The sequence below is a fragment of the Ixodes scapularis genome, unplaced genomic scaffold, assembly GCF_016920785.2.
Source record: "Ixodes scapularis isolate PalLabHiFi unplaced genomic scaffold, ASM1692078v2 PGA_scaffold12__126_contigs__length_90152505, whole genome shotgun sequence".
In the NCBI taxonomy this organism is placed as follows: Eukaryota; Metazoa; Arthropoda; class Arachnida; order Ixodida; family Ixodidae; genus Ixodes; species Ixodes scapularis.
In genome coordinates, this window is record NW_024609838.1 from 15,218,762 (window position 1) to 15,242,147 (window position 23,386).

The 23,386-nt window shown below is 48.5% G+C and overlaps 1 protein-coding gene across 1 annotated transcript in view; it reads right to left on the reverse strand.

The window, feature by feature from the left end:
* Nucleotides 1-842: 842 nt before the first annotated feature.
* LOC8034996 (bone morphogenetic protein 4) overlaps nucleotides 843-23,386 on the reverse strand; it is a 60,426-nt gene continuing 37,882 nt past the window's right edge. Inside the window, exon 2 of the mRNA XM_040499319.2 lies at nucleotides 843-1,844. Coding sequence (XP_040355253.1) covers nucleotides 1,054-1,844 — 791 coding nt within the window. The 3' untranslated portion in view covers nucleotides 843-1,053. The remainder of the gene's footprint in view (nucleotides 1,845-23,386) is intronic.

Consider the following 23,386-nt stretch of genomic DNA (forward strand, 5'->3'; position numbering starts at 1 on the left):
AATTGTCAGCCCACCAAAAGATGAAACTGAATATGTGAAAAACAAATGGTCACATGCTGTCGCATTTCACCGAAACGAACTCCCAACGTAACATGCTCGACAGACTTTTATTGGTACACACGAACTCCGAGAAGAACAATATAATACGCACACCAAGTTGTGTACACTATGTAACAACACGAGGAGAACTCTCACAATTAATTCCGTCTCTGCATGCCCTCTTCTTTTTCCTTACTTTTTGTCGTCACGCAAATAGGAATCTAGCCTTGACAGAGATGTATACGCTTGTACTCTGCGAGGACGCTACATCTAACACCACACGGTGGGCGGATCGGATGCACTTCCCAGTGTCCAAATGCTGATCACGCCGTTTATCACAGGTTACTTGAACACTAGAAGGGCTGTTTTTTCTTCTTTTATTTTCTTCCCACATTACGCTCCACTCAAAGACGCACAGTCCGCCACGAACACGAGGCCTGTCATAAACTGGAGATATATCTATATTCTGAGGAACGATCAATTACGTTACGGTGGTTTCTACGGGACATCCTCCTGGTTCGCGTAGTTTGTGACAGTCCACGTCACTGTGTGATTGTTCTTTCATGGGACGCCTGAGCTCGCCATTTCCTAAGAATGCAGGATGATTGTGCCTGCGTGGAGTTATCTTTTGGAAACTGAGCTGACTTCTAGATGGCAGCACAATCTAGATGACGGTCACTGCGCAACCAGAACGACCTTAGAACTCTGTAGAAGAATGGTCGTTTAGTTCTTTCGTTTTTTTTCTATTACTAGTTCCTTTGGCCTTGTTGTGTTCTTTCCTACGTTCTATTCTATCGAGACACTCCATGCGTCTCCCAGCGAACACGTGTTTCTTTGTGACGCCTTGTCAAACGAGGAACGTTGACCGGACGAGCATTGCCGTCAAGCGGCACACGTTTTCACGTCGTCGACGGGAGTCTCCGACGAGAATTCCGGCCGGAAACGTCCACGACACGCACTCATCAAGAGTCTGCTCGAGTCAAACTATCTTTGGTTGAAGACGTCGCAACGCACTCAGAGGCAGGCGCACTCCTCCACCACCATGCCCTGCTGCGTAGCCACGGTGTACAGGTCCGAGTTTGGGCCCTCCTGGTACAAAAGACTGAGGCCCTTAAGGGACTTCGGTGCGCAGCATGGACTGGGCACGTCCGCGCGCTCGCTCATCAAGCTCTGCACCAGGGCATGCGTACTGTTGAAGTTGCGGTTATCGTTGGGGCACCGGCCCTTGCACATGTAGGCGTCAAACTCCTTGGGCTCGGCAACCCAATCCCAGCCGATCTCTGCGAAGGACACCTTGAGCGAGTGGCGGCAGCACAGGTCGGTCTTGTTGTTGGGGCCGTGCGAGCAGTCGATGGCCCGGTGATGCTGGAGGAGGACCCCCGGCGGTCCGTACTGATAGCTCCTGTGGGACCTGTTGAGGACTTCGGCCACCTCCACGTCCAGCGCGGCGTCCCTGGCCAGCCTGCAGGCCGGCTTGCACTCGACGTCGAGCCCGTGGTTGGAACCCGGCTGGTCTATCCACGCCTGGACCGCCTCTGCCACGTCCATTCTGTGGCGTCCTTTTCTGGACACTTTGCGGATGTTGATGAGTCGTCGCTCGCAGGTGGGGCACTGCGGCTCGAGCAGCTGGTAGACGCGGATGAGGGTCGGTCGACGGCTCATCGTTCGCAACCGGAGCCTGGCGTAGCGGACGCTGAAGCTTCGCTGAGTTGACGTGCTCCCGTTGGACGACCCCTTGAGGTGGATCTGGAACCGGAGGTGCTGGAACGACGTTTTGGCCTTGCGCGCCATCTGGAATGCCCGCCCTGGAACGACAAGAAACAAAGTTCCGTGTTGGTATGTCTTCGGGTTTGTTCACAGCGTGCTTTTGGCAAGTCCTACAAAACTGAAAGTTTCTTTTAGCCATCATATTAAAACCAAATCAAAGCTTTGCTTTGCAGAAACAATGAAGGGAATCTCAAACAAAGAACCTTTAACCCAACTTGACTGGGTGCACATTATACACCACTTTTACTGACGAAATATTCACGAGAAAGGCAACACAAAAATACCATAATACTGAAAATTCAAAGAACAACAACAAATCACGCTAATTTTCATTTTGTATCCGAATGATAGATTCGTAAGCCAAAGCTCCAGCCGCAGTTGTCTGTGAATTCAACTTGACCGAGAGGAATGGCGAAGCCGATCAGCGATTCAAAGCGATGACATCGAGAGAGATTTCTGAATTCCTCCAATGAGTGAGCAACCGTGTTCCAGGGTGGCAACAGTGAGTAAGCAATTTGTCGTGCGGAAGTGTAAACCTAAAAAAAGTTAGTGTGGTTTGATAACCAAGTTCATCTATGTTCGCTGATAGCGTAAGTAATACAGGACGTGACTTCTGTTCACGCTTCTTGCCTAGTGATTGGCCCTCCGGCATTCTTAATTGTTAATTCCAAAACCTGACTGGCGTGCGGAGCGATGGCAAGATTTTCCGGACTCTCCACGCCCAGTGTTTCTTACGTAGCTGCCTTGAGATCTAACCACTATCGTTCCAATCGGAGCCAATCAGAGATCGGCGTTCTGATGCCACCGCAACCCCTGCGCAAGAACCAGACGAACTTGCGCTCCGCAAAGCGAGGTTAGCACAAGATTGCAGGATACGCTTCGTTTACGATTTCGACTTTATTCTGGGCGTTCATTGCCTTCTCCAAGACCTAATCACTTTTATAAACAAGTGATTCGTGAATCTATCTGCCCTTTGTATTCTAATCTTTGCAAACGCCCACAAATGTGACACGTATACGACCATGGCGACTATAGGTTCACCGATCCGGCAAGAGGAAATTCGTTCTGTCAGATCAGTATATTGGAAGATAGCGGACGCCTTGAGGTGACGTGTCATAGACCGACGTGTCTGTATACCGCGATGTCAGATATAGTGTGATCGTTATACACATTAGGTAACGATGGAATCAAAGCGCGGATCCACCGGATTCGATGAGCATGCATGGGCCGTCACACTCGACCCACGTCTCGCGGCGGGGGCGTTCACACCGACTCAGACTTTCTTGCGCACGCGCAGACGCTTTACTTCACGCAAATCTCGTTTCAGCGCACGCGCAGTGACCGCCCCTGGCGTGGGCAAACGCGGGCGTGTTTGTAAACGGCCGTGTGGGTTTTACTTGAACTACAACTCTCGTCGTCTTTCAGCTTGTTGACACTTTTATTGCTCGTGAACGAGATGGGGCGTCTCATTGCCATTCGAACGATACCTTCACGAGTGTGGGGGAAAGATCCGGTTTCATGCGGTTCACGCAGAAACGCTTAAAACACTGCTCATAAAGATTTATAAAGAAAAAGAAAAAAAAACTGTTACTTCGCTCTTACACATCCCATCCATGCAAAATGAGAAAATATTTCTCGCAAGCGCGTCTTACACCAAGGTTAACTGGGAGTTTTTGTTTCATAAGAACGAGAAACCGGTCATGTCTATTTCGGGGAATATGTTCGCGGACAGTTGAATTGAGTGCGAGCTATCGACAGATTTCGCGATTCGAGCACCGGTTCACCAAGCTACGCTAACGACATCGCGATGGCGAAAGCCCTCTTGAGAAAGCGATAGGTTGGCATGTATATATACGTCGCTAGCGAAAAATTACACTTGCCGCATCGGGATGTGCGTGAGAACGCGTGCCGGCCACGATACATGTCAGCGGTCAGGAGCTAAAGACTGACGTTCAAACAGTCCATAAAATCGTTAAATAGTGGAATGAGATTTCGGTAAAAGCAGGGTCTTGAGCGATAGTGGTAACGAATCCGACCACAAGTCACCGCTCGCTTTCGTAAGAAATTTTGGGATTTTTTTTCACTCCTGGCTTCGGGTATAGTCATACGGGGCGGGGTATCTTATTACTTTTAGAAATCGTTAAATTACACTTTACTTTTACCTGCGGGGGCAATTATACCACCCATTTTTGCGTGTTTGTTCTGTTTGGGAAGATCACGGCTAACTTCCGTACCGAACGTTTTGCACTACATAGTGCAGAAATAATTTGAAAAAAAAAAAAAAAGGATCTTATATAAACAAAAGTATAACGTAAGTAAAAAAAAAAAAAAAAAAAAAAAAGCAGGCACCTAAGATTTATTGCTATGCCCTTCGAAAGTCGGACAGGTCTGTACTCCAACAGTGTCCGCTTGTGTTCGGGTCTTTCCTTCATCCGCGTTATTTTCTTTAGGTCGTTTACATTTAATAAGTATTTCCAAAGATAATGTACTTTCCTTCTTGTTTTTTTTTTTTTTTTTTTTTTTTTTTTAGGTTGCGTTTACAAGGCATTTAAGCACATTAAAGATAACCACCTAAACAGATCCTGGGCTTGAACTACGTGGTCTGGGTCAGAGAGCGATCTGCTTCGTATATATTACAGCTACAAAGGGCTCATGCAGTTCCTCTCTCTCACACATGTTGACTCACACTTATGCACTTTTTTTTCGGGGGGGGGGGGGGGGGGTGTTAAATTGTGTTGAAGGGTTTTAAACTCTTAGATTAAAGCTTAAAAACGAAAACGAGAAAGCTCAAATCATCACAGCCGGTGCGCTATGGGATTTCGACGACCCTTTTCAGAAGTGCGCACGCCACCTGGAGAGCTGCTGCGTTAATGATTTAAGTAGGCCAGTGTTTGGGCACGCTTTGAGTGCGCATTGGACACGAGTGTGACATCAGCGTTCGGTGAGGACACGGATCCAATCACACACTCGTGCCCAATGGATGGATGGATGGATTGTAATGGCTATACCCTTTGTAACGGGCGGTAGCTTGCGCCGCCTAGCCTAATAACGACCGCCCATGTTGCTCGATGTGGTTTTGAAAAGAGTCTATTGCTGTGTTGACAACAAGCGACTGCGAGGACGTTCCATGGAGGAAGAGGAGAAGGTTCGCACGCGTTGACCATTCCAAGCTCGTGTTCACCTCAAAACCTGTAATAATAATAAAAAAAAAAGTCCGCCTTTTGGCGGAGCGCTACAAATCTCACCCTCGATGTGCTGAATTAAGATCTATATAGGTGAATCTCAGATGAACTTTGTGTTATTTTATCGACACCTACATGTCTCAAGCGTTAAAAACATCGTTTCTTCCTTCGACAACCAAATATTGCAAGAGCTACTTCGTGCAGCGCATTGAAAATGTGCGAAATATATATATATATATATATATATATATATATATATATTGTGTGTGTGTGTGATAACGAGTATAGGTTGTGTTGCAGAACTCCAGTTCCACGAGAAATGACACAGCCTCTTGGATCACGCGAGGAAAAACCACATCCTAGTAAAGCGCAGCAGATATCAGCTTCGCAAGCCAACAATTTATTGTGGCGAATTAAGGAGAATTAATGCGATTTCAGGTGGCAACGAAAGGCGGAGCGAGCGCGGATAACTGATTCGGCCGGATTACACAAGCGAGGCGGTCAGCGGAGCGCTCAGTCGCTCACCGTCTTATAGTGGTGAGCTCTGCGAGCTACTGGAAAAGATTGTGGCGAAAGCTCGCAGAGGAGTTACACGTCACGAGACCGCCTCACCGACGCCGCAGACAGAACTGACTTGCACAACGCTCTAATTTATCACAAACCTTCGCTCTAAGAAAAAAAAAACAAAAAAACTAGAAAGGCAATTGGTCAATAAACCATTCTTTCGCATAAAACAAAAAGGAGATTCACACGAGGGAGAAATCCCCGGGATTTCTCCCCGGCACGCGCACCCCACGACGAAAACGTCAGGCTTTGCGATGTGCAAAAGCCTCGCGTTTTCATCTCGTGATGCGCACGTGCCGGGGAGAAATCCCCGGGATTTCTCCCTCGTGTGAATACCCCTTAAAACAAAGGTTTTTCACGGAGAACCCTTTTAGGTTGTGCTTAAATTAACTTTTAGGGTGCAAAGTATAGACAAGCCGAAGAACCCCTAAAGCCGATATCAAACTGCTTATACATTATAAAACAAGAAAACGAAGAAAAAAAATCAGTCTACAAACAGATTTGTACGCGAGTCACCACAAGATCCGTGCTTCGAATGCCGCATGACAATGAGTTCAAGGAGAAAACTTGGTACGAGTCCTTCGAACAACAGACATTGCAATGACTCGTGTTTGCAGGCTGTTTTTTGTACATTATGTTTGAGCAGCGTGACCCCGGCTTAAAAGTGCTTTTACGACCACATATATATATATATATATATATATATATATATATATATATATATATATATATATATATATATATATATATATATATATATATATATATATATATATATATATATATATATATATATATATATATATATATATTAAAGTGTGGGGGAGTATTTGTACGTGATTGCAAACCCCGGGATTGGCGGTAAAGAGAGTTCAATCGGTAAGAGACAGAGGGAAAGAGAACACGGACGTCTCAAACTCAGCTTAGGTGCTGTCTGTCACCCGCCCGCCTTTCCTTTTAAAGCATGATATGCAGTTTAACGCTACCCCCAATCCCAAAATTATGTCTGTCAGTCCGTTCCTTAATTTTCCGCTCAATTTAGTGGGGAAATCACTGTCTTCTATCCAGTTTTCCCGCTAAATTTAGCGGATGAAATCCACGTCACGTGACATATACAACCATTTAAGTTCCCCGCTAAATTTAGCGGGAAAATATACGTGACGTCAGACACTAATTCTATCCCCAGTTCCCAGTTCGAAGTACTATAATGCATTTCATGCATTATAGTACTTCGAAGGACAATTCTTTTAGGGTCTTTTACTGTTTAAATTTTTTTACCCCAGCCTCGGAGGTTACTACCCTGTTCAATATCATCCGCTCGCCTGTACATGAGGCATTTTTTCGTTGAAAGTAACTGTGTTGTGTTAAACTGTGTTTAGACAGTTTGAAGTTAATCAGCGTCAATGAGCGTCTGGTATTTCCACTGCAGAGGAGGAATATGTTCAGCGGAGCACGACCGCTCGCACAGAGACTGATGCTGAACCGAAATCTAGATTCCACAAAGCACGGCGGCAAAAGCGTGCAACGGGATGCTACAAACATCAAAACATCACTCATACAACGATATATCGAACGGATGACCGTATTTTTCAAGAAAAGGAGGCGCATTTGACAGATATGTTTACGTCATGTTTCTCCGAGAAGAGCCGAGAAGGAGAGGGAACGGCCCCGCGTCTTCGCCTCGCCGCCTTGAGGGGGCGAAGCGAAGAGAGGAGGAAACGAGATATCTTGACGTCACGCGCCTCGCCGGCCTCGTTCAATCTTGACCTCTTTTCTAAAAATACGGCCGTCGATTCGAGATATCGCCTTTTGAACTCCACAACATCACTCATTCATCGATCTCTGAAACGGATGGCCGTGTTTTTTTTTTTAAAGAACCGTGCGATCAAGCGAGGACTCTGACGTCACGATCCTCCTGGAACAGTTGAGAATGAGAGGAAGCGGCCTCGCTTCTCTCCTCCTCATTTCGGTTCACCTGCTCGAGGGGACGAAGCGAAGGGGAGAGGGAATGAGAAACGTGACGTCTCTTGTCTCGTCGGCCTCGTCAGCCATGTTTTCAATCGCGCACTTATTTTCCAAAAATACGGCCAACCATTGCAGGTATCGTCGTATGATTGACGTCTTTGGAGTTTGCTGCGTCCCGCCTATCGCTCCAGCCTTGTTTTGTGAGCTCCAAATTTCGGTTCAGCATCGCTTTAACGACATTCGCGCAGGCAGTAGTGATACAACGACCGGACGCCGCCGGTACGATGCTCGTCCAAACCGAAACGGGCAGAGGTGGGAATAGACCATTTTCAAAAGTCCGCGCACACGCCTGTCCGCGCCATTGCTTGTTCAAGCGCTCTGAGCATGTATTGGACACGAGTGTGACGTCAGCGTTCGGCGGGGACTCGTATCCAATCACGCGCTTTGTGTCCCAACTAATGGCGCCCGCCAATGTTGCTTGACGAACTTTTGAAAAGGGGCCTTCACTCCACGAGCTCCGAGCAGCGGTCTGCGCTGTGGCCCTGCAAATGACTTGAGCAGGTGAAACGTCACGCTCAGCGTCACAGCGCATACTGTCTTTATTAGGTCTAAAGCCTTGCCATTCACCATTCGCAAAAAAATGTCGGTGATTTTTTTTTGTGTGTGTTCAGTAAAGTATTATGCGGCTTGTGTCAGCTTTCCTCGAAGCAGCAACAATAAAACAATCGCGGGGTTGCGAGGAAAAAAAAAATGCTTAGCGACTTGAACATCCGCATTGCGCACGTACCGCGGCCTCGAAAGCGCCCCTAGTTTCCCGTCTACTTCGCGAACGTTCCTTCTTGCCTTATCTGAGTCTTGAGCACCTCATATATACGAGAATAATTTATCGTGATCGGAATGCCAAAGCGTGCTTGGCGAGCGCTGGATCAACATTTGCTTTGCCGCTCAATATAACGAAGCATTTAAAGTGGAAGAGCAAAGAGTATCAATCGAGCGTTACAGAAGCGAGGGAGAGTTTCGCTTTGTTTTCTTTTTTCCCAGAGTGCGAAACCCAAGGCGAAGACATCCATCCTCGCGTGAGGATTTCCTCGGATCGCGTTGCGTATCGGACAGGTAGTTTCGTCGAACCATATATAATATCAACGACTGTAACATACGTCTCTACACGTTTAAAAAAAAAATATTATTTGTATTTTTGTTTGTGCGTGCTGGCGCCTTTTTTATGGCTCACCTCTCGAATGCTTTCCAGTCTAATGTTTTCTAGATTCGTAATTTGCGACTCTAAGCCCGCGGTCCAGTTTCAGCCACGATCCTGGCGGGATCTTCTGGCAAGAAAGTATTCCGCCTTTTTCGCCCAAATTGCGTTCCCCGCGTAACACTTTTTTTTCATTCGTATTTTAATTTGGGACGCTGCACCCCGAACTACGTAGTGCAACCGTTAAAGGTTTCCCGGTGTCTGATTTCGGTTGCAAATAAGAAGGACCTTCTTTTTCTTTCCAGTAAGCCTTTCTTCGCGCCATTTTCGTAGTGCGCGTATTTCTTTTTTATTGACAATTCTTTTTAGAGCACTGGTAGTATGGGGCTATATCCCCGGCGCTGACAAACTGACAGACACCGGCGGATCGGTAGTATGGGGCATAAAAAACGATAATAATCGATGCAGCAACACCATGTAAATCTGTTCTGACGGGCGGAAGCATTTTAGGCTGTCCTGTATTTGTAGTTCGCTGACAGCTCCCCGGACACAACGCTTGTTACTGGAAAAAGGCCCCTTATTCACCCGAATATGGTTCGGCACATATGAGGCGGCCCGGCAAAGGGTGAAATGAAACCTCCCCCGCATTCCCTAAACCTCTTCGATAAACCTCGAATTACTCCTCAAACTTCCCCTAAAGTTCCCTAGAAGTGCGCGGGCGAGGTTTCTGCAGAAGCGGACGACTCTGGTGCTGACATTTTCGAAGCTGCACATTAGCCGGAGCATGACACTTCGTCTCTCTTTGTGGCGGACTGCAGTCAAAGGTACGGGCCGCCAGGTACAATCACGAGCCAGTTAGAAATCACGTGGTATATCACTATGAAATGCTTACCAACTAGTCCGACCGATAAGTCGTCGGAGCAATATGCCACGTGGTTTTTGAACATGTTCGTGATTGGATCAGGAAGCGCTATAGCTTTGACTGCGGGTACATATCGTAGGGTGAGACGACGTACAGGGACATTGCTCATTATGTTCAAGCTGATACCTAAAGTGAGCATGAAAAGATTTCTCAACTTCGTCCTCCTTAGCTTTTCTTCTCAACTCAAAAGCGAAATGAGGTATCACGAGGACGTGACGTAGTATTTCGTTAAATGCGATGAGTCCAAGCTTCAACCGTGCTTTCTAAGCGCTCAGTTAAACTTGTAATTTGTGATTGATGATAAGCGCCGTCACGGCACACATTGGCCACGAAACTCGAATCCAAATATTTGTCGACGGATTGATGGTTGCCGAGCGCTTACGTCCGAGTGACGCCGTACTCATGTACAAAGCGCGAGCTGGGGTCAGTTAACGTGCTTTAGACATCGTTGATGTATCACAGTGAAAAGACGGAGAGCTTTCGAAGGAAAGGAGGTACTATCGGGGAAAAATGAAATGCGAACAGAGGAGCGCGTGGCTTGCGGTACAGGCTGCGCCGCCTGGAAATGAGCCTAGGAGCGAGGGTGCGTGACCTACTTCAATGTGTTCACGCCCCTCCCTCCGCGCTCCCCAAGCTTCAGCAGTGCGCCTCTTAGTGCGCTGAAAGCTATCACCGCTATCTTTGCTGGCTCAGCGCGTACGGTGCAAAGAAGCTCGCCGCACTCGCTGAGCAGGCAAAGATAGCGGTGACAGCTTTCAGCGCACTGAGAGGTGCACTGCCGAAGCTGGGGGAGCGCCAATCGAGGGGCGTGAACACATCGAAGTAGGCCACGCACCCTCGCCCCTAGACTCACTTCCAGGCGGCGCAGCCTGTACCGCGAGCCACGCCCTCCGCTGTTCGCATTTAATTTTTCCCCGATAGTACGAATTATAGTCTGCTATATTTTTAAAATTTTCGTACCGAAAAGTGAGTTTCCGACGACTCTTTGCCCTCTCTCTCTCTCTCTCTCTCTCTCTCTCTCTCTCTCTCTATATATATATATATATATATATATATATATATATATATATATAACTGAGAAGAAAAAAACCCTTAGTGAAAACAGCAACAACGGACGATTTAATCTTCGACGTTTCGGCCGGAGTCCGGCCTTCGTCAGGAAGGCCGGACTCCGGCCTTCCTGACGAAGGCCGGACTCCGGCCGAAACGTCGAAGATTAAATCGTCCGTTGTTGCTGTCCGGCCTTCCTGACGAAGGCCGGACTCCGGCCGAAACGTCGAAGATTAAATCGTCCGTTGTTGCTGTTTTCACTAAGGGTTTTTTTCTTCTCAGTTATATACCCACGCCTTCGGCCTCCCGCCACCATGCCCGTTGTTTCCAGACCGGCCCCCGGCGTGTATATATATATATATATATATATATATATATATTCTTTTGCCTACTAAGCGGTATGCGATTAGTAAGATCCCAACCTACAAATCGTTTATCCTTAACCCAAAATTAATTTCATGGCTCCTTTATGTCAAGGCAGGGAATAGCGATCTCCCAGCTATCTTAGCCGCAACCAATAAACAAAGGCCGAAGAACATATACAACAACCGTGTACACATTAAGCCACTCTTTGTAAATATATCATTGCGATCTTCACTGGTCCGTCGCCTTCATTATTCATTGAAGACCTTTCCCGATTGGCTGTCGATAGAGAAAAACGCCCGTTTCTACTCAGCAGCCTTGGGCTATATCTAGTCACGCTTACGTACAGTATGCTCACTAGTTGGAATGCAAAATCCGACAAGTTTGAACCTTTCTTTTTTGTTTTGTTTTATGTGGCGCGCGTGTTGGCTGCGGGGAATAAAGTTGGACCCATTTGTATCTTATGTCTCTTGGAGAGCGGCAGTCGAGGAACGAGAAAATGCGACCGCATTCCCGAGTTTCGATGTTTGCTTACACGGTCGACTTCCATTAGGCTGGCGGTCGCGACGATAGCGGTAATCGAAGACCTTACTTCTTTTTCTATTTTTTTTTCTAATCTCACTCTATTTTTTATATTCCTTTCTTTCGGTATTTCTTTGCTTTTTTAAGCTTTATGTCATGAAAAGACAAACGTTCTTTGCGTCTGCGAGATAAGCCGAGAAAGATCCGAATGGCCCATGAAGTCAGGAAGGTCAAAAGCGAGCAGCATGCAGCTCACAAAAATGTGGGGGCTGTGCGAACAGGGGATTTCAAATCGAGCTTCATCATCTATACACCAACTTATGTTTACAAACAAACCGGAGCGCCCCTAGCGGATGCCACCCGCGCCGCGCATGCGCGATGGAGTGTGGACAAGAAGCTCGCCGTCGCCCATAAACAAACCATTGATATGCGATGTTGTCGGCGTCGGTGTGAATCCCCCTGCCCTTTTTTTTTTTGCGCTCAAAATGTTGATTCTACGTCTTCCTGGCAATGCCTGACTACTTGAGCGGCCTCAGCGAAATTACCGAGGCTCGTTACACCGCTAAACTTCGCGTGAATAACGTGACATGCGGCGATTCATTCCGCGTGGACGCCGCAGAATGTACGCTAAAGCCTGATTCGCATTATGAGATTTCTCTCGCAATTTTCAGTCGCGACGTCGCTCGGGCTGCAAAAACGTGAACCGTATAGCCAAGATGGTCGACGTCGATATGAAAAATTGCAAGCAGAATCGGACCAAGTGAATCAGGCATAGCAAGTCTGTGATAGCCACTGGTAATAATAATCAACATCTTCTTGTATACATCGAGCCTGCTTACCAACCTTCAAAGTTAAGTCTTTTGAGGCCTGCACTCATTTCTTGTCGCAAGTACCGGGCCAACATTTGGTCCAGCGGCCGGGTCGTCTAAAAGAGCAGACGACAAGCAGAAGCGTTTGAAAGAACAGACGACAGTTCGAACTTGAAGACGCACTGAGTGTTGGCCGCAGGTTGTCCGCACAACTTGACGGTTTTCCGGCATTCATGTTGGAACGAAACAAATTAATCTGATGACCACAGCTAGGTATCCGTGAATGCAGCCCAAAGTGCTTCCCGTTTAAGCAATCGTGGTCCGACAGCGTCTGGTTTTTTCATGTTCACGGCACATATCCACGTTCTCGGACGAACCAAGCACATGAAAACTTATCTTCAAACCTTTCTCGACTCTTCTGGTACAGCCCCAGTCGTGGCGTTTTGACGAGAATGCAGGTTTTTGTCAGGTTCCTCTCAAAACAACGCAGGAATACACGTCTCACATGAAGACTTCCGCCCACAGCCCCAGACCGGAAGTGCGCCCGACGCGCCACCACCGCGCCCTGACGTAACAGAGATGAGTTCGTATATAGCTTCCACAGTGCGAGGGTGAACATTCTTGGGGCTCTAGATCCATCAAACACGAAGTTGGAGCGGAGCCGAAAGTTCGCCGAGTGCTCGCCGCCTGAGCTTCGGCGGCAAAAGAGCGGTGTCATCGTCGCTCGCTCGAGTTCAGTTGGCGCGCTCCATTGATTTCGATGGCCCAAATTTTGACGACTCTAGAGCTCGTGCACTCTTTAACATTCCTGAAGCTGAGGATGACACTGTGCCACTGGATTGGTAAGAGCATCGCACACTCCTACGAAAAAAAAAGTTTTAGTTTGATTGGCTTGATACATCTGGGTGTAGATTCGCTGGGTTGCTGTTCAGGATTCTTTAAACAGACACAAACCCAGCCGCCTCGATTCGTCGGAACAGAACCTTGACGTCACGTGGCCAAGAGAACGCGTCGCGCTCCGGCAAGGATTTGCCGAGTCATGCTGTTCTGGGGAAGCGCATGCGATTCGTTTACACTGGCCAGACGCGGTGCGCGGCGAGTATCTGAAGCCGGAGGACGATCCGTTGGGCGTCTCATGTCGGACAACGCGCACGCGCCTACAGTCTGAGGAGAAGAGGGCGACGGAAACTGTCAAGTGAGGTATGTAATGAACCGAAGCGAGAGTGCAGGTGAGCTGGTTTTAGGAGCTGGGGAAGAAAGAGGCGGGGATAAAACATTATACGCAGCTGAGCTGTGTCTAAAGTATTGCCCCCCCCCCCCCCCCCTTTTCTTGCTTATTAGCGGGAAATTAAGCGAAAATTTCCCGCTAAATGGGAGGGGAGCAGGACAGGAGGAGGGCACGGTACGAAGGGGGAGGAGAGGAATATCCTCCCCCCCCCCCTCCAAAACATCGTAAGCCTGTTTTTGTTTCTTTTTTTTTTTTTTTTTATTGCGTTTTAAATTTGTGCGAATTGTTGGCCAAAGGGAGCTTCCAGGCTTGACTCTAGTCGGGGAAGCGATGGAAGCACTGCGGTGCCGATGAAAGTCGATAAACGCACACAATGGCTGGTTCACGCGGTAGCGTCGTTCTGGGCGACCTGGGCAACACGCTGAGGGGACGTCCAAACAGAAATGACGAAAGAACCCGCTCCGTTCAGCTCCGTGCTTTCCCGCTAGGTGACGTCCGTTTTGCTGGAATAGCGGATGGCCACCGACGTCGTTCACAGCTGTCCCGCCTCCAGCGCAAGCATCGTATATTTTCGACAACGCTTTCACGTCTCGCGCATCGAAAGCACGGTGGAAGGCATCAAGCGCGTGCTGAAGGCCGGGCGCTCTACGCCCTCCTCTTCAAAGGCTGGTTCACATATCTGCGTCGGTTGCGTTCGCATGCAACCGAAACGACCGTAACGACAAAGTCACCGGGACAAGTGTTCGCCGTACACAGCATGGCAAGCGGTACGAGGGGTAGCTTCGCGTAGCAATCCATGAGTCACTGTTGTTGCGGTGTTTTGGTCGTATCGGTCGTTTCGGTTGCACGCAACTGTTGCAAATGTGTGAACTAGCCTTTACACTACTGTTTTGTTACATAAGAGATGTTCCTCCAACTGAGCCGGGGAAAGTGGCGAAACTCGCATGGGCGAAGTATATCAGCCACAGTATATCAGCTTGGATCTTAACAGCCTTCTTGTCTCAACCATAACGGGACCAATATTTTCAACGGAACTTCACGATAGAGACGCGTGAGAATGTCAGAAGAATGCAGTGTTGTCACAAGTCTAGTTACGGCCTGCTTGAAGGTCGGCGAAGCGGTACAAAACAGAGCCGACCGTCAAGAGTTGCACTCGAAATGCGTAATAAAAAGTTCCACTCGATGTGCCCGGGGGAACGCTTCGTTATTATTCCTCGGAACGGTATGCGTCGATCGATTGCCTCATGCGCTAAGGCAGTAAAACCGAACTGCGCTCTCATCCAGCACGGCTTTCGTGCTGGTCACGAAGTTGATGGAGCATTGGCGGGCCGTTATGGCTACGCTGCCAGCGAGCGGGGCAGCTCTGTTTTTGAGGGGTTCTTCGACGCCCCAAGAACTCTTCCGCGACAAAAAAAGCAGCTAAAAAGAACCGCTTATAGTTTTTTTTTTTTTTTTTTTACGAAAACATTTTTTGGGGAGGTGCTTGAAAAAAATTTTTAGGGTGCAAAATATAAACAAGACGAAGAACCTATAAGAGTTCTATTACGACCATTTTTTTTAGAGTGATATAAGCCGCGGTTACGCTGCTAATAATACATCATACAGTCTGAAAACACTGTCTGGGGCGTTACTGGTATGACGCGGTCACATTGGTCATACAAAAACTGAGTTCGGTCATGTTCGAAGCATGCAATGTGTGATGCAGATATACCTCCAATACGTTTAAGACACGTCTAAAATACTTCTGTCAGCAAATAAAAAAAAAATTTGTTTGTGGGTATGTTTTTCTAACCTTGAAGGAGCGACGTGTCTCCCAGCTGTAGATGAGCAATTTAGCGAGTGCGGTGCAACCGCTAGCCCGGGGTCAGACTTCCACTGAAATTACGGAAGCCGCGAGCCCTTTGTAGTGGTTCGCTCAAAGTCCGCCAGCTGGCGCGACTAGTCAAAACGCGAAATCGAGCCCGACAAGCCGCTATACCGCCTCGTGCGTCAACCGCAGGTTAGCTCCGCAATTAAAATCACCATAAACAAACCTCACGTTTTCTCGGTACCGCTCGAGTCCTTGATGCACGCTACTACCACCCACGTAAAAGAAGCTGTGCAACCAAAAAAAAAAGAAACGGCCACATAAACACGCCGACGTCGGCTCGCGCGAGCCGAACCTATAAACTAGATTTATGAAATTGGACGTCCTCACGCACCTTGTGGGACTTAGAAACGTTTCTTTTTTTTTTTCCCCTTTATTTTGTTTTTGCCGTTACTTAAGCTTGGAACCTCGTAAAAGTTGGAAGTCCGTATCCTGATCCTCTGTTTTTTCCCCCGCTCCGATACTTCCCGGTCGTTTAAACTCGTAAAGATTAGCGTTCTTGCTGGCCTCGCTGAGCGGGGAAAAAACACAGATATTGCCACGTGCAAACAAAGAAGGAGTTGTCGTTCCTACATCTTTCCCTGCCGGGATGCCGGAGCATTACCGCCTATAGAAGACAATTCCTGCGTCTTCTTTTTCCCCAAACGTCGATACACGTACGCAACGCGGTGGGAGATCCACCAAAGATGACGTTATGGACAGGCCTTGTTTTCTAGCTGGTATTTGCCAGTGCCACTATTCTTCAACTTGGAGTAAGTGGTAGGAGGTGGCGCTCGCGTGAACAGCAAAACGGTTTCGTTTGTTTAAATTTTGGTTAACTATAGTCGGTGATGGGTCAATGAACCGAGCAGAGCCTTCTGTCTTTGATAACACTTCGCCGCATGTGCAACCGAAGCCTGGCTGAAGCTATGGCTGAAGGCAACGAGCGCGTAATAGAGGCGGAGCATGTCTATTCTATCAGCGACTGTAGTACTGAGAAACAAAGTGCTGAACGGGCAACAGTTTTTGCTTACTCGTTCGGACTGCACGCAGAACGTCCAGTACTGACATCGTGAAATCCTACTTTCAAAAGCCCAGAAAAAATGATAAAAATTAAAAAAAATAACAAACCAGATAGAGAGAGAGAGAGAAAAAAAAAAAAAAAAAACTTCGTAGAAGCGAACGTTTCAAGAACTCCCACCTGCCCCCTGCATAGTCTCGACTCTCTATTAGAACACGTCACCGGACTGAAGATACCTCCTCCGCTCGCTTCCCTCTACCCCGAGCGCTCAGGCCCTCCCAATTCAGGTCTAGATCAACCCTCTACACACCCCAAACTGGACCTCGCTCTGGCCCAGGATAAAGCCGGGACAAGCCCCGGGCGCGGATCACATCACCTACTCTATGCTCAAAAATCTCCCCGACTCTGACAAAGAATTTCTCCTTTCCCAAATTACTTCTCATTGGGAAGCTGGTACCCTCCCGACTGAATCGACTTCATCCATTATCTCTCTTATTCCGAAACCTGGCAAAACAGCTACCCTTGAAAAATCTCAAACCCATCTCATCGCAAGAGGGCGAAGACAGGACAGAACCTCGAGTCGAGTCGAGTAATGTGTCATCTCAAATCGTCATTTTGTTCATTTCCTTCTTTTTTTTTGTCTTTGTTTTTTGTAATGAACCGCTGCAGACTGTCACCGCGAAGCGGCGTGAACGGGTGAGCCTGGTGGGTTAACATTTTTGCAATGAGCAGCCGCGGACTGTCGCCGTGAAGCGGCGTGAAAGCGTGGACCTAGTGACCGTCCCCCACTGCACCGTAAAACAAGTTATCTTCGACAAGAAGATAACTTGCGGCGATTTTACGTATTACTATAGGGCAGTATTTACCTTAAAAGTTCAGGAAATAATTATACATTTTGGCCTTGAAAAAGCGTCGACCAGTTGGCCTCTTCGACGAGTTTTTCTTCGACGGGTTGCCCTATGACAAATTGGCCTATTCGACGAATGGGCTACCGACGAGCTGGCCTAGACTTCTCTCCCGCTCAGGCCTCGAAGCTGCTCCCGAGAAATCGGAGCTGCTGCTCCTCTCCCACTCCCTGTACCAGCGGTCAGTTTACTCGCTTATCTCCATACAGCTAGACAGACACTCTATCCCTTGCACACCCTCTTGTTGGATCCTGGGTTTTCCTCTCCAAGACCGTACATATACCAACGCGATACAGACAACCATAAACACCTGCCATCAGGTAACACGCCTGGTCCGCCGAGTGGTTGGGAGACACGCGGTGGTGCTGACGACGCAGAGCCGGTCGCTTGATGGCAGCTTTCGCCTTAAAGGGGCCCTGCAATCATATTCAAGCGTCTTTTTTTTTTTTTTTTTTTTTGGCGGTTTTCACGTTTCTTGGAGTTCGGGCAAGCCAGCGGGCAAGGAGAGATTAACTAAATATCAGTGCGTCATATTTTAACCGGGCGACTCGGAAACCTCCTCCACGTACGGGGGCGACCCGCGATACCGGAAGCGCGCGATATGTGACGTCTTTGGTCCTGGGCTTACTACTGGTCAGAGCGGCTAAAGGCTTCTTTTTAGTCGAAATACAAAATATAGGGGGCGCGAACCGGTTTAATTATTTATCAAAATAATTTTGTTCACTATTTTACATCAAAAAAGAAACAAATGTAGTTTAGAAAGTACGGAAACAAAAAATGACCCGTCGACATACCCGCCACCAAGCAGTGGACAAGGCGGTGCATATAGAAAGGTATAGTGGGATCAGGCACCAACGAGCGGCGAGCGTAGAAAGGTACCGGATGTACGCGGCGGCGCTGCGGTCGAATGGACTGGAAGATCCGACCGGTTCCGACCATTACCAAGGCCTCCGGCGAGCAGCTTTGGCTTGCGCTTTGACCTTTTGGCGGTATGGCGCGAAGTGGCTCCCGTTCTGAACTGATTTTTACCCCGTGTTTGCTGACATTTCTGGCCAATGAAGTGTCATGCCGAATTAGTGTTTGATCGTGCAGCAAATGCAATGCGAGCCGCCCTGGCTGCCCACTTCCTACAGCCTATCCAGAACATGTTTCAGTGGCGCCCTCTCAAGCCGTCGACACAGCGTGCGGCAGCCGTGACCGCTCGCGGAGCTCACTAGCCCTCCTCTAGTTCACGGCCACTCAAGCAACCAAGGGCGTCATGAAGGAGGTTATTTTTTGCTTGTTTTTGTAATTTTAACTCGCCTATAACTTTTAAAATAAAGCGAAATTCGAGAAAAAAGTTTCAAAAGAAAACCTGAAATCCGGTTTGCAGACAATTGTCTGCATACTAGATTTCATGCTTCGAGCAAGAAATCCAGTAAGATTTTCTGTTCCATACTCCAGTTCATACTGTTTTTTGTTTTTTTTTTTTGTTTTTCGGTGGGGATATATTTTGAGAGTCCGTGCGCCAGAGAAAATATGTAACTAAAATATTTAATACATTTTATGTAATATTTTTTTTTACCGCACAATGCACTGAGCCGTGTCAATCTACAAAGGCCTGAACTGTCTAAAATATTTGACCACACCACAAAATAGCTGAACTGCATGGGTATCCCCCTCAAAAATATGAAATTCAACGAGTTTCATCAGCCGAACAACATATATTGTACGTACCCCACGGTGCCACGTTACCGAACAGGATTTGAGAAAGGTCTAAAATAGCACAGCATATCCAATATACGACGATCGAACGGAATCCGGCTTGTTTTGGGTCATGTTCTGAAGACAGCTGTGGTTTTGTACAGCGCCAAAGCAAGTGAACGAACGTATCTATTCCGTCCCCATACCCCGAACCCTATCAGCTATTTTTCGCGAAAACCAGGAACATAGCCAAGAAAGCTTTTGGGAGATTATCTCAACGAAAATATTCCTCGAAGAACGTCGAAGGGCCCGCATCGGGGGCTGTTTGACGTTCGCTCTCTTCGTTCGTTTCCTGAGAAGACCGAGCAGGCTACGAACCCTGGTATTCCCTGATTCTCACAGTGCAAGGTAAGACAAAAAGGGTAAGCATCCTGAACAGGTAAATAAAGTAAAATCTTTCAGGAAACCGGGTTTCCATACCTCAGGTGGGTGACAGAAATTTCTGGCTGATAGGGGTCGCTCGAGTCGCAAAATGGCGGCGGCCAGAGAGCTCTCGGGTCAAGAAACCCACGGCACATCCTCAGAATCCCGACGAGCAGCCGATCGGTTGGCGCCCGACCGATCTCTTATTTCGATAAACAGCACCCTTATATAGATCCACCCCGAGTTACCGATAAAGCACCTGTACATGCTCCGGGGTAACGTTCCGCGCGAGATCCAACCCGCGATTGGAAGCGGCCACGACGGAATCGATTTGTCACCTGGCCGCCATCGGCTGCAAGCTGGAAGACAAACTCCTTCTATTCTTGATGGGTTCGTGCGCGGTATAGGAGCTCGTGCTCGATTAGGGGTGGCACTGCGTGGATTGCGAGGCTAATTACAGATTGTATCCAATCGAGATTACGTGTGCCAGGTTTAAGGAAATAATCCGCGCGACGGTCGAGGGGCGGGGCTTGTAAATTGATTCGTATCCCGCCTCGCCCGACCACAGTGTTGCCGCCGATTTTTCCGTCGACTGCCGCTGTGTGCACGATAATCAATCGCTGGAGGTCGGTTGAGCAACTCAGCGCGGCGGCCGCACCTTAGCGCCTCGTTTGATGTAGAACGGAGTGGCTGGGTTTGTTGTGTGCGCATGTTTTTCCCTCTTATTTTTTTGTTTTAGCCTTTTAGCAGCGCGTTTTAGGAGTTGCGCGTGACCAGGAAATAACAAAGGGAACGGCCATGCACGGTATCTCAATCAGTGAAGAACAAAGGCCAACTGATCTGTTATGGGGTTAGTTCATCGGCTTACCTGTGTCTTTACGCTTTCAGAATTTTAGTACAGATTGTTTTTGGATCGCGATAATGGTCTACGGGACACGCCGACGGCCAGAACCTCTGAGCCTGCGTTGAATTGTTACCGGGTAAGGTTATCCGTATTTCAATAACGATCAACTTTTATGATAATGATGCCCAATAACAATGCCGCCCCCCCCCCCCCCCCCCCCCCCCGCCCCCACCAAAAAAAAAAGATTTATTAAAACTATTCGTTACGCCGGATTGTTTTCGGATTCCGATGACGATACCCGATTGCCCGCCGTTACCCTTGAGCCTCCAGGGTATCGTTATCGGATCTCCCCAAGAAGTATTCAGTAAAACTTTCTAATGTTGCGTCCGTTGAATGCATACCACTTAGAAGACAAGGCCTGCTCATGACGTCATCGTTGTGAGACGCTTCAAGAGGCGCTGTTGACGATGCTGACGCAACCTAGGTGGCACTGTGTGGATTCAATATTGATAACGTTTGAGAGGGAGGGGGGAGGGGGGAGTGGCGGTAAGATTTTTCTTTTGTGTGGTATTGGCAGAATTCGCAGGTTTCGCAGATAGTCAGGTAAACGGGGACACCTGCTCTGCTTCTTCTGTTAATGATGGTTGTGCTCCAGTTGCCATCTTCCTGGCTACGCAAGTAAACAGATGGCGCACGCATACCTCAGGAGATCGATAACGCGAGGTATATATACTCATCACATTGCGGTGATTGTGGTATATCCTATTAAGGTAACCTGGAGTTGAGACACCGTGAGCTTACTCCGAGAGAGGAACAACAAGGCTCATCAGACGGAAAGCGGTAGACATCTGCGTTCGATCGTGTCACTTTTCTGAGTGTTCTTCTCCCACCTTTTATCGATCCTTCCAGCCTCGTCTCGATGATAGCAGTCTCGAAGGTGAGCTTTCACAACCTTGCCTTCACTGCTTAGCTCTTAAGTACAGTAATGCACAATTAAGACCGCAGGGAACACGCCATCTCCTGTGCAAAGTCGACTCCACGTAATCCAAAAGCCCGCGCGGGGACAAGTACCGTTTAAGGCCTAATGGCTTTCAAATCGACCAATTAAGCGTAGTCTAGGCCCAACTGCAGACGAGCATCGCTGCAAAACACGATGATGGCCAGTACTTCCCAACGATTTCAACCGACTAAACGGCGACGGCATGACTGTCTCGGTACCGCAGCGCTTCCAGACTTGAGGACACGCTCCGCCGACCCATAGCCGCGCCTTCGCAGAAACAAAACCTCGTAAATCTAAACAATTGCGACCGGCGGAGCCTCGTGAAAACGTCCTTGTCTCGGGAGGCCGCCTGCCGACCCAGACAGCGCCGCGGCGAAGGAGGTGCATATCTCGCCGAGGCACATCTAGAAAAGCCAGCATGGTCGCACCGCAAAGCTGGTCCAATAAACTCATTATACCGCGCTCTCATTATCTCCGGGACAGAACGATCATTCGCTCTACACGGCCGAACAGAACGCGTCGCAAACGCAAACGCGCCCCTTCTTCCCCTCCCCTCCCTCCCCTCCCTCCCCCTCCCCCTCCCCCCCCCCCCCCCCCCCCCCCGCCCTGCGGAACGCATAAACATAACGACCTGTATATCCGCCCGAAACCACAGCCTCTCATAAACCGACAGAGAATACAAACCATTATCCTAGCACACATCTCGAGGAGACGGCGCAGTGCACAGTCGGCGAACGCTGCGAGGACATACAGCCGGTATACGTGCTGGTCGGGTAGCACTAATAGCGAAGCAGCGCAATGAAGTATTTTTACAGCCTTAAGAGTAGTTTTCGGTTTGTCCTCGAGTCAAGACACCAAGGGTGCTAACAAACAGCCCTAAGGTCTTAGTTCTTTCTACAGAGGGCCCCTTGCAAAGCCCGATCAAGCAACACTATATGGGTTGCCATTTCTTGGGCTCGAAGCGTGGTTAGATCCGAGTTTACGCCAAACTTTGCCGCAGCGTTCGTGTTCAATACGTGCCGAAAGTGATCGCTTTACTACAGTTCTTATACGGTTTAACAGGCAGCCATGCATGTAGACACCACTGAGTGGTGTCTACATGCATGGCTGTCATAAGCGCAGGTTCCCCGGGCATATACCGTATGTCCATAACAAAAGGGAGTCCGTCATGACTGCCCTAATTTTGACCACGTTGAGAACACCTTTACGAGATATTTTCGCGTAATGAAAACAAGAAAAGAAAAAAAAAAAAACAGCTAGAGGGGGCGCTTACAGTGCTCGCGCCGGGAGCTATGGGTGATTTCCGTGGCTAATCGCCGTCGTCGAACATTGCAGCGACGAGAAGAGTGGGCCCTTGACAACTTGTACCGTCTCGAAGCAATTCGTCGGACGAGAAAGCTAATCGGTGAGCCCAATCTCTGGCCTCGAGACTGGAAATTCCAGCCGGAATATACTACTACCCACCTCCTCTCCCCCGTTTCTTTATGCGTTGCTTCGGCGGTCGGCCGGGTCGTTCCCCTCGTTATTTTTGCAAAGACGCGTTGCGAGGAAGCTTCCGCCTTCAGGGTGTCCTCGTGCGCGCGGACATCCGGGCAGTGGGCACCCTAACCGCGTCCAAGACAAGGCCTGCATCCCTTCCGCCCCTGGCGTCATCACTAGTGCATCTACGCAGCATCGCCGCCAGCGCCGGTCGTGCAGCGTCTCACAACGAACGTATACGCTGGAACGTGGCGACGGCAAGGCGGACGCGTCTGCCGCCTTGTAGCGTATACTTACGTAGAGCTTCGGCGTCTCTATCGCTTAGGGGCGGGCCGGGAGTTCGCCAATGATGACGTCACGCGAAAGCGTTGTCTTTTAGGATGGCTCCGTCTCTTGCGCGAGAACACTGGAGACCGCGATGATGTTCCCTCTTCGAAAATCCCGAATTGTCGAGTTATTGTTTCTCTAGTCGGTTTCTCGTTCTTCTACAGGGTGTCACAAAAGACAATTTACACGGTCTTTCTTATCGCAAAAATAAACTAGGCATCGCCGAACGCTCATTCTCCGCCCAAAGGTAGA